This window comes from Prunus dulcis, chromosome 1, assembly GCF_902201215.1.
Source record: "Prunus dulcis chromosome 1, ALMONDv2, whole genome shotgun sequence".
In the NCBI taxonomy this organism is placed as follows: Eukaryota; Viridiplantae; Streptophyta; class Magnoliopsida; order Rosales; family Rosaceae; genus Prunus; species Prunus dulcis.
The window spans coordinates 10,588,552-10,604,234 of record NC_047650.1 but is presented as its reverse complement, the minus strand read 5'-3'; the positions used below and the strand labels follow the sequence as shown (position 1 = coordinate 10,604,234).

Sequence of the window (15,683 nt, the reverse complement as noted above, 5' to 3'; positions counted from 1 at the left end):
GCGTCAGCTGTTGAGTCATGTAGATCCTGCACTTTGCAGAGCAAAGCTGAAAAGAGACCAACGTATGGCAAAACTTATCTGATTTTGTCATGCTGATGCGGCATACGATAAAATTAAACTCTCAGAGCCAAATCGACAAACTGTACAGCTGGACCTATCGTCATCGTCGTCATCGTCGTCATCTATATACACTGATACAGAGCTCAGAGCTTACTCCCCAACAATAATACTCTACTCTAAATTCAATTTAATCGACTAATCCAATCATTTTTGAGCTCTCGTACGGAAACCAAAAACGAAGATGATCGCTAGGCGGGCCTGGCACAAGCGGGCTTTGGTCTCCGGTCGCCGGTGGCTGTGTCCGTACACCTCTTCAGCTCCGTCGCCGGCGACGGTGGACTCGGGCCGCAGCCCTCCGTTTCGAGCGTTTACTTCCGAGCTTGTTGCATTCTCCACCGTCGCTTCCACTCCATTTCGCTTTGCTGATCCGATATCCAATGTAAGTCTCTCTCAGTAGCTTTAATTCTTTGGTTTTGAGTAAAATGATTGGTCGATAATCAAAATTGTTGAAATTTACATACAAAAATGGATTCTTTTCGAATATTTTATAGTAAATTTGTTATATTTATTTATTTTTGCAATTTTGTAGTGTAGCGTTGCGTATAATGTGAAGAGGAGCTGGTTTTCAAGTCAACCAATGGCTGATGTTACAGCAGCTGGTAATGGCATAGTTGATGTACCATTGGCTCAAACTGGTGAAGGCATTGCTGAGTGTGAGCTCCTCAAATGGTTTGTGCAAGAGGTCTGCATTGAAAAAAACTGACCCTCTTCATTTGCCATACAATTGGAGAGGCATTTGATATGAACTACGTTGTTTTGAGGAGAAGTATTTAGCCGTAAAGGGTTATTTTGTGATTTTGGCAGGGGGATCAAGTTGAAGAATTTCAGCCACTTTGTGAAGTTCAAAGTGACAAAGCAACCATTGAAATAACAAGCCGGTATCAAGGAAAGGTTAATCAGCTTCTCTACGTTCCCGGTGACATCGTTAAGGTGAGAATTTGTATATATCTTACTGGGTCACATGTGTGAGGGAGTGTTAGAGTAGAAAATAATTGCTGGGTCACATCCTAACATCTTAAGTGTTTAGGAATGGTCGTAAACTTATCAATTTAAACTAGGTTACGGGGTTGGGATACTGGGATGTGTGGGCAGTGGTTAATAGCTCTGCCACTGGATATGGCCTTTCTTTGTTTCTCCTATGCTGTATATTTGAACTTGTTCCAGGACTTGTTCTTTTAGAATCTTGATGACAACATTTCTCTATTTTGGATTAGCTCATTTAGCTTTTAATCCTATTTTGACACTCTTATTTATGCTTTAGAGTTTAAATGAAATCTTAGGTTGGAGAAATTCTTTTAAAGATGGCCGTTGAGGAATCTCAGGTTCCAAAGCAGATTTCTGAGAGTTTGGAAAACACCAAGTCACTAGATTCTGAGCTGAACACTCAGAACATAGGTGGAGTTTTATCTACACCTCCTGTTCGGAATCTTGCAAAGCAATATGATATAGATATAAATGAAGTTGATGGAACTGGTAAAGATGGGAGAGTATTGAAAGGAGATGTCCTTAAATATGCTGCCCAGAAAGGAATCATTCAAGACCCATCTGCCTCTTTGAGTGCTAGTTCTGATAAAGTTTTGGGAGATGAAAAGAGTTACTTACATCCATCTGCTGAATCCGGATGTAATTATGATGATAAGACAGTTACCCTGAGGTAAAGTATAGTATACAATTACGAACTTGGAACACCTCCTCCTTTCATTCATTTGTATGATTCATGGCTGAAACTTATGTGGCATAATATTGAATTCTAAAGGAAGTGAAGTATGCATCAAGTTACTTATACTCTGTACTTTCAGGGGATTCCAACGAAGAATGGTTAAATCGATGAGTATGGCAGCAAAAGTTCCACATTTTCATTATGTTGAGGAGATAAAATGTGATGCACTTGTAGAGCTGAAACAGTCTTTCCAAAGTAATAACTCTGATTCAAATGTCAAGCACACGTTCCTTCCATTATTGATAAAGACACTTTCAATGGCCATGGGCAAATATCCGTTAATGAATAGTTGCTTCAATGAAGAGTCACTTGAGGTCATCCTCAAAGGTTTGTACATTAACTTCTGCTTACTTTATAGCAATTATCATCTGTTGGCTGCGGCAATGTTTTAACTTTAGCTTAGTCTTTATCTTCTTGAAGTGGGTTTTGGACTTAACTAATGGATATTGTTATAGGTTCCCACAATATCGGAATTGCCATGGCTACTCCATATGGTCTAGTTGTGCCAATCATAAAGAATGTCCAGTCTCTTTCTATTTTGGAGGTTAGTCTATGTGACCCTCAACTGTAACTTACACTGTGTATCAGAAAACGTGCACTGCTTGGTTTATTTGTTGGAGATCCAGGATTTGGAGAACAATTTTGTGGTTGTAGCTTGAATTTCAGGATTTTATGATAATTGATGCGTGCAGTTTATCTCTATATATGCAAAACTAATGATACTCTATGCTTGGTCATATAGAATGACATATACTTATATTTACATAGGAATCAATTTTCATTTGCATACTTTGTGAGCACGCTTTATTAATTATATATGTATGTAGATAACAAAGGAACTTTCACGGTTACAACAACTGGCATTGGAAAACAAGCTTAGGCCTGAAGATATATCTGGAGGAACAATAACTTTAAGTAATATTGGAGCAATTGGTGGGAAATACGGTTCGCCTCTGCTCAACTTGCCTGAGGTTGCCATAATTGCACTTGGGCGGATTCAGAAGGTTCCACAATTTGCAGATGACGGAAATGTATATCCTGTGTCAATTATGATGGTGAGTGTTAAGTTTTTCTATTATTTTTCCTTTTCATTATTTGAAAAGTTAAATCTACAAATTACCTTGTTCTGAGCACTGCATGCCAGTGCCCTTACTTGGCTGCCAGTTTGCTGAAGAAGCAAGAATCACCCTTGAGAAAAGAGAGGCCTAGACCCTCACCCTTATAAACCCCATATGCACGTGCGCATTGGATGGTTCAAATGAATCATTTGGCTGAATGATCAGAATGCTGATCTGAACTGGTGATGCCTACTATATGCGATGAAAGAGTTGGCCTGACTAAATATGACTTTTTTTTTTTTTTTTTTTGGGCTCAGGTCAATATAGGGGCTGATCATAGAGTGCTGGATGGAGCAACTGTTGCCAGGTTTTGCAACGAGTGGAAACAATTTATACAGAATCCAGAGCTGCTCATGTTGCACATGAGATAGATGGCTGGTCATGTTGCTTGAAATATCCACTTCCCAACTTGCTAAATATTCGTTACTTAGCAGCTGGAGTTGCACCCAACATGTTACTACTATGCATGGATAATTTTCAAGCTGTTTACAAGCAAGATTCCCGGCTCAAGAGAAGTTAGGCGAAAATCGAAAAGTAGGCCTTTTTACAGTGGTTCAAGCTTGGAACTGATAATCTCAAATGATACACATGTAGACCTACTTTTTTCTATTAATAAATTTGATGAAGTAATTTAAAAATTAAATGATGTTTTACTTCAATTACAAAAAATGGAGAACGATTTCTACTGCTGGTAAAAAGTACCCATTTTTTGGTTTAGAATACAAGGGGAAAAATAGAGGGGTCGAAAAGAAAGAGAAAAAGAAAACTCGTAGACAAAAAGTAAGAGGAAAAGCCGCGCCACTAGTTAAACCGTTTTCAACCGTCACCAACCGCTCAATGAAATCTAACGGACATTAACCTCCTGTTTAAAACCAAGTCTTCATTCACAAACCTAAATCTGTTCGTTCCTTGTTGATCCCAAACCTTTTGGTTTTCTCTCAATGTCAATCAAAATGCACTTGCACATACTGGTTTCGCTCTTGGCTCTCTCCTTTGGCACCGAACTTTCAACTTCAGGTATTCACAGACCTTTTCCTTTCTTTCTTCAGAAATTGGTTTACAATGCACCATGTCTTTAGACGTCTTCTTTGTCTGTGTTTGTTTCAGACGAAGCAGCGATGCCTGAGTTCACTTTCAGTTGGATGGATGACAAAGACACTTTCCAAGCCGGCGACACTGCAACCATAAGGATCAGAGCACTGAACAACTTTGACAAGCTTGACAAGAATGCGTTCAAGCCTACTCTCACAATAAATGGGAAGCCTGGGAATAGCTCTTTTGTATCTGGGGTTTTGTCAGATTTTGAAGGAGACCCTACTAGTTGGAAACTTTTCTTCACTACGATAACTGCCGGATTGTTCAACGTTATGATCAACGAGGATCGCTACAAAGTGTTTGATTCTTCTCTGCATTTCCAAGTTCACCCAGGTGCTTTAGTTTCTTTAATTTCACTGCAAGAATTGAGCCATTGATTCCCACAGCAACTGAGCTCTTTTTTTGTTTTTCATTTCACTGGAGTTGGTGTAGCTATTGTTTGCTACATCTCTGCATGTCTATCTCTCCAACTGTTTAACCCAATCTGTTTTGTCTACTTTTTTTTATTGAAGGGAAAATGTACCCATCTGGCTGTGTTGTTTCTTGGATGGGTTCAGGTCATGAATTTGAAGCAGGGACTATAGCTAGAGTGCTGATACTTCCCAAGGACGCATTTGGCAATAATATTAATATCTCTGAATCCAGTGAAGATCCAAAGTTACATAATTTTACAGTGTCTGCATTCTACGCAAACGAGTCCATAGCAAGCCTGCCAGAAATCACCCATTTGGGTTGGAATGAAATTGGTTATATCATCGTCGAATTCCTTGTGGTGAAAGCTGGAGACCTCTTTTTGTATGTGGGAGGTGGTAATGAGACCTTTAATGGCTCTCCACTACCATTTAAGGTGAACCCAGGTGGTGTATCATAGCAATAGTTATACGTTAACTTTTGCTAAAGTGAAGTTATCTCTAATTTGTGATTCAAGCATTCTACATTCTATTCATGTTTATAATAGCAATGATTATGCCCATTCGCGTGCAGCATAGATTGGCCGATTGTGTTATTACTTCACACTTCACAAATGCATTCTTCTAGACTTTCCAATTGTTGGAAATGTAAATTTCATAAGATTTAAGATAATGGGAAACACGTACTTAGTTGTTACTTCCTACCCGTTTGTTGATTCTGATACTTTAAAGGCTATTTTCTTATCTATATTTGTTGTAAGTAGCTTATTAAGTACCATATTTTGTTTGTGATAAACTTTCATTTCCTATATAGCAGGACCACTAGAAGTTTCCAATTCTGTGGCCAAGTGGGATTTTGAACCAAATGCATGGCAATTATATTCCAAGATGGAAGTCCTTATACATCAGCAAGATCGATATGGGAACCTTGTTCCGGGTCTGTATGCATTTGACGCTGAAGTTGTTGAGATAAAGACAAATTTGTCTATACCTGTTGCAGATTTGCACTTCGAAGAAGTGGTGGCTGGAATTCAATTGTTTTCCTTTAGTAATCTGGAACTGGGAAACTTCTTGCTCACTATATCTGATATGAAGCATGACAAAAGCATCTCTAATATGCCATATGCTTATACTGTCTTTGTTGGTGCGTGCCGTTTAGCTGTTGAATCTTGTTATTAATAACCTATTGGTGTTTTGCACTTCTATTCACATGCCTCTCTCATGTTTCATTTAAATAGGTTATTGCAATGGGACAAACAGTGTTGTTAATGGATCTGGTTTAAATAGTTCTACTGCTGGAGAACGAGCAGAGTTTTCAGTTTACTTGAATGATGCTTATCAGTATCCTTCTCCTGCTGAAATAGAAAGGCTTGAAGTACAAATTGTAAGGGAAATTGACTCCTACCGAGTGCAGTCGAGCATATTTCCTATGCAGATCATCAATGGTATATATGCAAGCTACCAACTATTGAAGTGTTTCCTTTGATAAACATTTTTGTTATAATTTTACAAAAGTTTGTCTCTCTAAGTTAGGGACTGGACCTGCTCGTGGGATAAGATATGGTGCAACCAGCCAGATAGAAATCACTCCTTCACCATCTATGGACTCAGCAAATTCTGTAAGAAGTACCTGTGGATGCATGAAGAACTGAAACACAATAAACATATACATACATAGATATATGCATTATTGCTTTAAGAGTTTTGTATTCTAATTGACTTTCTTTCTGAATTCAGTCTGTTGGGAGCTTCGGCACTCTGGCAACTGCTTTCAATGTGGTTTATACACCAGACAAGAGTGGGATTTATAGAATCTATGTACTTTGTGGAAATATTCTACTGAATGGTGGTCAACCATTTACAATGGAAGTAAGAGGAGGTATAATTTCACACCTGACATTTTCTTTTATTTTTCATGACCATCATGTCAAGGAACTGCCTGAGAAAAACTGAAAATGAAGGAACCTAATGCAAATAGTGCATAACTTGAGCTGGAAGTTTTCCCTTTAGTAAATGATTTTTATTTTACCCTTTACAATGTCTAGTTTCAGTTGAATTAAATTATACATGATCTTGATAAGTTCGTCACAGTTTTTATTCATCATCCACATNTGGTTTGTCGTACTTGGTAATTGCATGAGCTATCATATTGTTTCAGCCTCTTATTTCATTTGTGATGAATGAATTCCTAACTTTTTTTTTTTCGCAGGAAAGGTCAATACATCACTCTCACAAGTTGTCAAATTTTCTCCCAAGGTGCCAAAAATGATTAATAATGACGTAGTAGTGCAGCTCGTGGATTCATTTTTTAACCCTGTCTTGTCTCAACAATCCAGGCTGAAACTAAACATTGTTTCAGTTAACAGTTCTGGGTTTTCAAGTTCCGTGTTTGTGGATAATAGTAATGGCTCATACACGGTTCACTATCTGGCTGAGGATGTTGGAAGTTATGAGATGTGTGCTTCATTTGAAGGCAAACAAGTCTCTCCCTGTCCCTTTGGGGTCAATGTCTACACCAGTAAGAATAACGAGAAGTTATACAAGAATAGTTAATTTTTTTTTTTTTTGGGGGTTCAAGCATGCTAAATGATATATAATTGATGTTTATTGTCCTTTGTTATTGATACCGACCATTAGTTTTACTTTCATCTTTAATATTATAGTTGATTTCTAACTTCTACGGACTGATTGATGTTCTTTGCCCTCTGCAGGTGAGTATTTTCCCAGAGCCTACATTGATACAATATCTGTATGGGAGGACGAGTCAATTGCTTTTGATGTTTTAGCAAATGACTACTTTGCTGGAAAGAATGCAAGTGTTGTTGAATTCTCAAAGGTACACTATAAAGTGAAAGTATTTTTCTAATGTTTCCCTTCCCCACCCCTTCCACAAGGATCGTTTTACCATTATTACTATGATGGTGAGCCTATTAGAATGAGCAACTCAATTGACCTACCCTCGGTGTCTTCTTTGTTGAACTAAAAGAATGCATATATGTCTGTTACTTCAACTAAAAGGGAAACAAAATTCTCTGAATTCAGAACTGACTACTTCAAGTTTCTAGATGCACAAAGTTTTCGAATCACTGTTTCCTATGTAGAGAAGGTTGGAAGATTTGCATCATGTTTTGATACTATTTATGTACTCTCTCTTCTTTACAATGGAGCTGCTACTAATCAATGATCACAAGTAGGCATTTGCACACAAACAGCACCTACCATTTAAAGGATTTTTCTTGGAAATTTGACTGGCTTATGTTTGTCAGCCAGGTCATGGTTCCCTTCTCGAGTATGGAAGGCTCCTCCGGTATACACCTCAAAAAGACTATTATGGGAATGATTCATTTGTGTACACAATGTCTGATATAAACGGGAATCTTGCTACTGCTGCTGTAAACATATCTGTTCTCACTATCCCACCCCAATTTGTTTCATTTCCAACTGAACTGCAAGCAACTGAAGATGAGATTAGGCCCAGATTTGGGTAAGGAACTATTAATATATATACACTTCTTAGAAATTTCTGTATGATAATATGTTTGGCTATTTGCAAATTGCAGTGGTTTCCCAGGGTTTGAGATAAGATACTCAGACATGATGGAGAGCATCTCTGTTAATCTCAGCGCACAATATGGGATGGTCTTTCTGGCTCCCATGCTAATGCAATTCTGGGAGCCAGTTTGGACGGGACTTTCTGTATACACAGAGGATGGAGAAGTGAAGGGTTTGATTTTAGAAGGCAACGTGGAAGTAATCAATTTTGCCCTTCAGTCAATTCAGTACTATGGGTAGGGTGTCCTTATGGCCCTTGTAGCTCTGAGTAACAAATTGCGGATAAAATTACCATTTGCAAAGTCTCATGTTGAATTGTTCTTTATTGCAGTTTTCAGGATCAGTAACTTTCTTTTTTTCTTTCTTCAATTTTCCTCTTCAGAAATGAGAACTTTTGTGGCTATGATACAGTTCGAGTCTCTACAAGGAACAGGAATGGAGTTAATGTATTGGATGTTCCAGTTTTGGTGGAACCTATTAACGATCCTCCATTTATTCATGCCCCTGCATATATTATTTTGAAAAATAATGAAGATGAGTCACTGATATATGACAGAGAAACAGACAAGTTTGAGTTCTGCATTGGAGATCCAGATCTTCTTGCCTTCCATGGTATGGTTAGATAAGATCATATGTCTTATGTATTGGGTCATGCTGGAGATGGGATTATTGACTTATGTTAAAACTAAGAGCATCGTACTGCCAATATAGATTTATTAGTACTATGTCCAAGTGTTGAGTAAGTCAAATTTTGGTCATCATAAGCGGATTCTGAAATCGTGGACTGTATCACTATTTTGTTCTAGGCTAAAAGACGTCTTCAACCTCTGAGTTAGTGGATTGATGTAACTTATTGGCTGGATACTCTTCCAGGTAATGAGTCTCTCTTCGCAGTCACATTTTCTGTGGAAGTTAATGATGGATTTTTGGTAACGAGCCTACCGGCTGGGCTCATCACTACAACTGAACTGAAGCTCAAGAACAGTTACCAGTGGCTACCTCTTCAAACATATGTCAGCATCTCAAAACATTTCAAGGTCAAAGCTAAGGGAGTTAGATTTCATGGAACAGTAAATGACTGCAACAGTGTAATGCAACAGCTCTTTTATCATGTAAGTTAGGTTCTTCACTTTGGACTTGATTGCAGCCTTGTTAATGGATTGATGAAACCCTGGTTCTGTGGAAGGCCAGGATTTATCTTGCAGTACCTATGGAAGATGAAGCATAAACAGAAATCTTCTTGCTGCAATAAATTACAGCATCTCAGGCCCTACCAATACCCCCTTCCTTGATTAGGAACACCAGAAATATAATATATATATAAAAATCTTAGAGTGTACTGTGCTTTTTCAACCAAGCTAGCATTGCAAGTTTGGAATTTAAACCGGTCATCGTCTTGATTCGTTGCACTTTTTTTGTACAGGGAGGAGAACAGGATGCCATCTTGACAGTGACATTGAATGACATGGGAAACTATGGATGCTATTTTAATTGTGCTGAAAAGATATCAGTGCCTTTGCAGGCTGAGGCTTCTGTTAATCTAATAAGACGAAGGCCAATGAGTTCACTTGTGGCTCACGGTAAGCGGCAATCAACGTACATTGATTTCCTGAGTGATGATCTCAGAGATTGTCTAAGGTGCTTCTTTATTGAAACAGTCCATCTGTTTATTTTGTTTGCAATACAGGCTTGGGATCTGCTATTGTCCTTGAAGCCATTATAGTGTTTTCACTCGGATCAGCACTACTATTTTTCACCTGCAAATGTGCAACTCGCCTTGTAAATGAAAGAAGAAACAAAGCTATCAGGGGTCCTGAACCAGAAAGCACACATAGTTTGTGCGAAGGGACTGTAAGTGTGCCGATAGTTTCTTCTAAAACATTTGCCTGAAATGCTCACCTCTTGATGTGCAATGCTGTGCTGATTTATGTGCAGCCAAAGACAAACGTATCACATGCAACTCACCTCACTGGGAGTTGTTCAAGCCCTTTGCTTGGCAGCCAACGTCCCAACTTTCGCCAACGGTAATAAGTTTTCGGGACTCAGATTTAGAGGCAATAGCAAAGGATTGTGAAGGATATTTTCTGACGTGTAATTTCTTTGGATATATTCAGGTCGTCCTGCCGTCAATCTGGAGATGAGGAATCTTCCAAGGCAGCATATCAGAGGTTCCGTTCTATTAGTGGACGCAGTCAGCACACTCCTGCGCCTAGCTTTATGCCCCTTGCTATTGAAAAGGAACAAAGTGAAACAGTTTAAGCTTTTGACGTTGTGTATTGTCCAAATTACTCAATGCAAGACCTGGTTTTCTTTTTCTGGAAACAAATGGATGTACTTTTCTTTCCCTTTTTGTTGATCTCCTCTGTTTTTGGCTCTATGCTTAATTTTATGAAAGTAAATTGTGGCTCCAATGTGGTTATAGAGATGTGGGTTATGTTAGTTGGCCAAGGCAGTGTGCTCCACCTCTTGCACGAAGTTCAATTCCCCATACATCCATACATTAGAGTAGTCAAAAAAATGATTGTAGGTTGTGTAAATTCTGTCATACAATACAACCACTCTTTTAATTGTTAGATGTAACAGATTCACCGTTATTTCTTATTTAGAATAATAACTCTGAAGTGTTCTCTTACGATACAATCGGAGAAGTTGTTTCGACATTTTTTTTATACAATTCTATCGATTTTGTAACATGGTGTAACTGAAAGGCCAATACGCCTCCAATTAGAAAAGAAAAAAGAAAGTTAAAATTGGATTATGACATAGAAATATGATCTTAGTGGCCTTTGGGCTTATGGCTTTATTACATTACCTCATTTTATACGGAAAAAATAATAATAGAAATAAAACAAAATAAAGTCGATGAAAATGAAATGATGCGACAAAAAATATGTAAAATTGAAAAGGCACAAAGTTATTAGCTGAACAACCTGACAGACGACTGGCGGAGCAGAACAGAGCAGGCTTTGATTTACAAATTGAAGTGAACGACATCTCCGTGCGGGAGAGTTTGAGCTTGGAATCGTCGTCGGAGTCAAAGACGAAGAAGAAGTGTGTGATTTGGAGATGGCTACGGCGGCGTTAGAGAAGCTTCTGCAAGTAGGCACTAAGATCGTCGGAGTTGGCAGAAACTATGCCGCTCACGCCAAGGAACTGGGGAACGCCGTCCCCAAGGTCCCTCTTTCTCTCTCACTCTCTCCGATCCTCTCTCTGCGCTGCATTTCGTTAATTTCTGTATCTTAATTTCCTTTTTTTTCTTTCCAGTTTTGAGATTTCATTTTGTTAATTCATGAAGGAGCCTGTGCTTTTTCTCAAACCGACGTCGTCTTATTTGGAAAACGGAGGCACAATCGAGGTCCCTCCCCCTCTGTTGTCGTTGGACCATGAGGTGGAGCTGGCCGTCGTCATCTCTAAGAAAGCTCGAGATGTTTCGCAGGCCACTGCCATGGACTACGTTGCCGGTATACTTTTCTTTGTTCATCAATTAATTCTGCTATTATTATTATTATTATTTTTAATTTTGAAAGTTAAGATTTTTTTAGAGTTAAATCTAATTTGCCACAATCGAATCATTTTAAGGTTATGCACTTGCTCTTGATATGACTGCCAGAGAAATTCAAGCTTCTGCTAAGGTAATTTACTATAATTAGGCAGTATATTTTCACAGTAGTCTCTAATTACAATGGTAATACTATAATTCATGATAATCAATTTGAGATTCCAATTTAAACAGCTACTACAATCGTTGGTTTCCTATCAATGAGTTACCTTTTCTACATGAAACTTTGGTTTTTTCGCCTTTTCATCCATAAGGGTCAATACAAATGATGCTTCGCAGAGGGAAATAAACATTACATGAACAACTTTAATATGCCGAGAGGTACAGGCTTTTGATATAAACTGTGAAAAACTCTAGCAGGTTCACTGCTATGCCTGTTTCCATGAAGAATAAGGGTGGAACAGTTCAAATTCTGAACTTGCACTCTTGTGTTGGATATCTATGGTTAAAACATGTTCCTTTTATTTTCCCTCTCCAAAGTGAGAATAAAGATTAGTATATGGGCTTACTGTGCGTGTCAGTATAGTATCGTTGTCATTGTTAATGTAAGTAGTGTTCTTTGACAGTCTGCAGGTCTTCCATGGACCATAGCTAAGGGGCAGGACACCTTCACACCAATCAGTTCCTTGGTAAGAATTGCATTGCAGATCTTTGATACTTTTCTGTGTTATTAGTGCTTTTCTATTGTATGTTTAAAGTGTGTGAGCCGGCTACCAAGAAGTTCGCTTCAGACCAATAAGTGCAAAAGATAACTTACTCATCACAACAATATAGTGTGGGAGTGGGGTGATATGGTGGAGCCAGATGGAAATTCATTTTTGTGTGTGTGTGTGTTTTTATTATTATTATTATTATAAATTCATGGTTCTGTATTGTTATATACTTGTATTGTAATACGGTGTGTGTTATTGCATTTTATGTGCTATATTGTGTGGTTACTGTGACATTTATAATTTTAGAAAGGAATGACATTTCTTAAAAGAAGAGATTTTACTGGGCTCCCCTACCCAATGATATCCTTGTTTAGAGGTAGGGATGGAGATGAGGATGGAAAACCTGACCCAATTGGCTCTGTTTTCGCTCAAGTGGAGCTGCTGAGATTAATTTATGTAATTTACGTTTCGGTATACCCCTAGTTAACATCTGTTTTCTGGATACCCTGTGGAGCTACGAGTGGTGGTATAGTTGTAAACTTGGAGTTTTACCACAATTACTATTTATTTATTTTTCAGTTTGGGAGGTAAATTGTTCTATCTCTATAAACAGCTATTTTCTTTTTTATCTTTTTAATTTTTAAAGCATGCTAAGCTATTTGACTCTCCAAACTTCATGCAGCTACCCAAGGAAATGGTGCCAGACCCGGACAATATAGAGTTGTGGCTGAAGGTTAGTGTTTCTTTTTCCACAACCTTCTTTATTTGTGTCCTGGTTTTTGAATTGGTCACCACTTCTGATGTGTTCAAATTAATTTGCTTCACCATAGGTAGATGGAGAATTGAGGCAGAAAGGCTCAACCAAGGATATGATATTTAAGCTCCCATTTCTCATCAGCCACATAAGCTCCATTATGACACTTCTTGAAGGAGATGTAATACTAACAGGTAGACGGTTTACATCTGCTTCTAAGGTTTTCCTCCCCTTGCCTAGGAGTCACAAATACTTTTGACGTCCAGCTAAACACGTTTTGGCACTGTTTGTGCAGGCACTCCCAAAGGTGTTGGCCCAGTTAAAGTAGGTCAAAAGATAACTGCTGGCATAACGAACCTCCTGGACGTTGAATTCAATGTTGAAAAAAAGCAGAAGCAAGGAAGCTCTTGAGCTGATTGAATTTTCTACCAGGTGTTATTGCATTTGACAGTTCCAGCAGGAAAAAGAAAATAATTTCAACTGAAACCAGAGAACTGGAGTGAGCATGGATGCAGACACGAAGCTGTTGCAGTCTTGGTTAGCATAAACTCTCAATTCAGTTCAAGGATCTTGCAAGGTGGTAATTAAACATGTCCATTTTTTTCGCTCTTCATGTTGGGAATGAATGGAGTGGTAATAAGGAATTAGTCGTAGAAATAACTTGGGATGGCAAAAAACTTTTCCACAGTTCTGAATTTGGCACGCAAGATGTCAGAGGTGCAAAGAATTTTGGTGCTCTTTTATTATTATTATTATTATTTTAAATTTTAGAATATAATTTTTTTTATAAAAAAAAAAAAAAAAAAACAGTAATGCTATTTACTCGTCCCCGGCCCAGAAAAATTTCTTCCATTTGTAATTTGGGTTACTTGACAAGGAAGAGGACCAACAAAAATTAGTGTAAGAAGATATATAATATGCGGAAGCGAAATATAATTTTATGTTTCAACAACAGAACAGTAATACAAAAATCGTTGCACTAACAAATAAGAACCCTGCTTTACCGGGAAATTGCAAAGAAACCAAAGTGAGCTCACCAACGGCAACAATCACTGTTTTTGTAACTCCGCTTCTTGAACGCTTTGGTGGTTTCCGAAGTCCACACTACCCCTAAGGTAGACCTCCTCGTTGTTGTCATCTTCATCGATCTCCTGCTTTGCCTTTTCCGCTGTGGTTGGTTTGTTTTCCAAGTCCACACCACCTACGGGGTCTGGGGCCTCAACGTCACCATTCTCATGAGCATCAATCTCCTGTTCATTTCCATTGTTGGCAGATTTTCGTGATTTGTCGTTGCGATAAAAGTATAAGGAGATGCACATGTAATAAATTAGGTTAACAAGACTTAGGTAAGTTAATAGCTCAAAAAAACGATCCAGGCGACTCCCATTTATGTTGTGATGGAACCAACTTCGCCTAAACAATATTGTGGTAGAAGCTGTAATTAATTTTCCAACACCAAGGATGAGGTCAGAGAATCATTATTAGCAATTCGATCAGCAAGGAAATCAGTCAATCCATTTAGGGCTAACCCTTCCATTACTCCCAAAAGGACGAACTGTGGAAGTAACCACGAAATGCTCATAGGAATAGTCTTAGACGTGTCATCTTCAAGCCCTTCATTGCTAATTGCCTTCAATCTCTTTCCCTCAACCTGCCAAGCAGCAACACAACATAGCATAGAACAAGCCAATCCGCAGCCAATTCTCACCAGCGTAAGCGTACCCGTAGCCTTTCTCCAGTGCTTTGGAATCAGTAAGTTGTACAAAAATGAGATTAAGAAACTTGAGAAGTCCCTAAGTACTGTGAAATATAATGGAAGGAACTCGATTGACCCAATCGGACTATCCAAATTTCTCATTTGTTGAAAAAAAGAAGGTGCTCCCTGTTGCATCCACCAAACTGTACGCGAAGAAGGCCGACCACATCGCTATCACTTCTGTGAAAAAACCCTTTTCGTCCTTGAGTTTTATGAGTGGCCAAAACTTTTTTCTTTGTGCTTCTTCTGGTGAATACGAGGAGGACGAGGTCCCTCTTGTGACTATGCAAACCTCTCCTCCTCCTCTTTGTTCTTGTTCTATTTGAAGATAGTCCTGACGAGCTTTCCAAGTAGATTCGTCAATTCTTCTGCTTACGAAGTAACAGGAGTAGCCATACAAGAACACGAAACTAGTGACTCCCACTAAAATTGCTGAAATCATGAACGTAATTGTCCAGGACCCAGTTGGAAGTAAAACAGCTAACAATGCACCTAAAAACCAGGGATGGCGCCACAAAGCTTCTTTACGAGTTTCCAGTCGTTTTAAATAATTTTCTTCTGTGGACGTTCTTTCTTTCTGTTCACTAAAATATTGATCCTCAAGAAATTCCTGCAAGGTAGCCGATCTACCAGCTTCCCCTAATACTATCAGTGGCGCTGCTCCATAGTATACCTTAGCCTCAATATGTGTGCTCATAAACTGAGAACAAATCCCCAATAGAAGCAGTCCCTGCATGTGCATATATTATATATATGCAACAAATTAACATATATATGTATGTATATGTAGGCAGCAAATACAACTGTATGCATATACAATCGAGTTTTAGAGATTTCTTTTTTTTTTTTACAATTTTACAATTTTTGCAAAGATACGCACACGTGGAGATTAAGTGACAGGGGATCCAAGACGAAATTGGAAACGGTAGTTTAATCAGCTTAATTT

General features: G+C 38.5%; 3 protein-coding genes and 1 pseudogene across 7 annotated transcripts; 3 read left to right on the top strand and 1 right to left on the bottom strand.

The window, feature by feature from the left end:
• Positions 1-3,601, top strand: LOC117616757 (lipoamide acyltransferase component of branched-chain alpha-keto acid dehydrogenase complex, mitochondrial). Its single transcript, XM_034346167.1, has 8 exons — positions 1-499; positions 650-802; positions 925-1,050; positions 1,401-1,774; positions 1,920-2,167; positions 2,296-2,384; positions 2,668-2,895; positions 3,216-3,601. The coding sequence occupies exons 1-8, from the start codon at positions 302-304 to the stop codon at positions 3,327-3,329; spliced, it is 1,530 nt and encodes a 509-aa protein (XP_034202058.1). The 5' UTR covers positions 1-301; the 3' UTR covers positions 3,330-3,601.
• On the top strand, positions 3,390-10,454 carry LOC117616756 (protein GAMETE EXPRESSED 2). Of its 4 annotated transcripts, none has more exons than XM_034346164.1 (18): positions 3,390-3,492; positions 3,874-3,975; positions 4,066-4,386; positions 4,566-4,910; positions 5,281-5,607; positions 5,702-5,908; positions 5,997-6,082; positions 6,201-6,342; positions 6,673-6,981; positions 7,175-7,299; positions 7,730-7,947; positions 8,024-8,251; positions 8,398-8,627; positions 8,889-9,127; positions 9,439-9,595; positions 9,703-9,866; positions 9,951-10,039; positions 10,130-10,440. In XM_034346164.1, the coding sequence occupies exons 2-18, from the start codon at positions 3,900-3,902 to the stop codon at positions 10,272-10,274; spliced, it is 3,408 nt and encodes a 1,135-aa protein (XP_034202055.1). In that variant the 5' UTR covers positions 3,390-3,492; positions 3,874-3,899; the 3' UTR covers positions 10,275-10,440. The 4 variants fall into 4 exon arrangements, with proteins under 4 accessions (XP_034202055.1, XP_034202054.1, XP_034202056.1 ...); XM_034346163.1 differs by having other exon boundaries at positions 5,278-5,607; XM_034346165.1 differs by lacking the exons at positions 3,390-3,492; positions 3,874-3,975; positions 4,066-4,386 and having other exon boundaries at positions 4,784-4,900; positions 10,130-10,454.
• Positions 10,455-10,900: 446 nt separating this feature from the next.
• Positions 10,901-13,730, top strand: LOC117616374 (probable acylpyruvase FAHD1, mitochondrial). 2 transcript variants are annotated; one of them, XM_034345676.1, is made up of 7 exons: positions 10,901-11,189; positions 11,311-11,476; positions 11,595-11,647; positions 12,141-12,203; positions 12,910-12,960; positions 13,058-13,175; positions 13,277-13,730. In XM_034345676.1, the coding sequence occupies exons 1-7, from the start codon at positions 11,082-11,084 to the stop codon at positions 13,390-13,392; spliced, it is 675 nt and encodes a 224-aa protein (XP_034201567.1). In that variant the 5' UTR covers positions 10,901-11,081; the 3' UTR covers positions 13,393-13,730. The 2 variants fall into 2 exon arrangements, with proteins under 2 accessions (XP_034201567.1, XP_034201568.1); XM_034345677.1 differs by having other exon boundaries at positions 11,078-11,189; positions 11,280-11,476.
• A 222-nt stretch (positions 13,731-13,952) lies between these two features.
• Positions 13,953-15,473, bottom strand: LOC117613166 (annotated as a pseudogene).
• Positions 15,474-15,683: the final 210 nt, after the last annotated feature.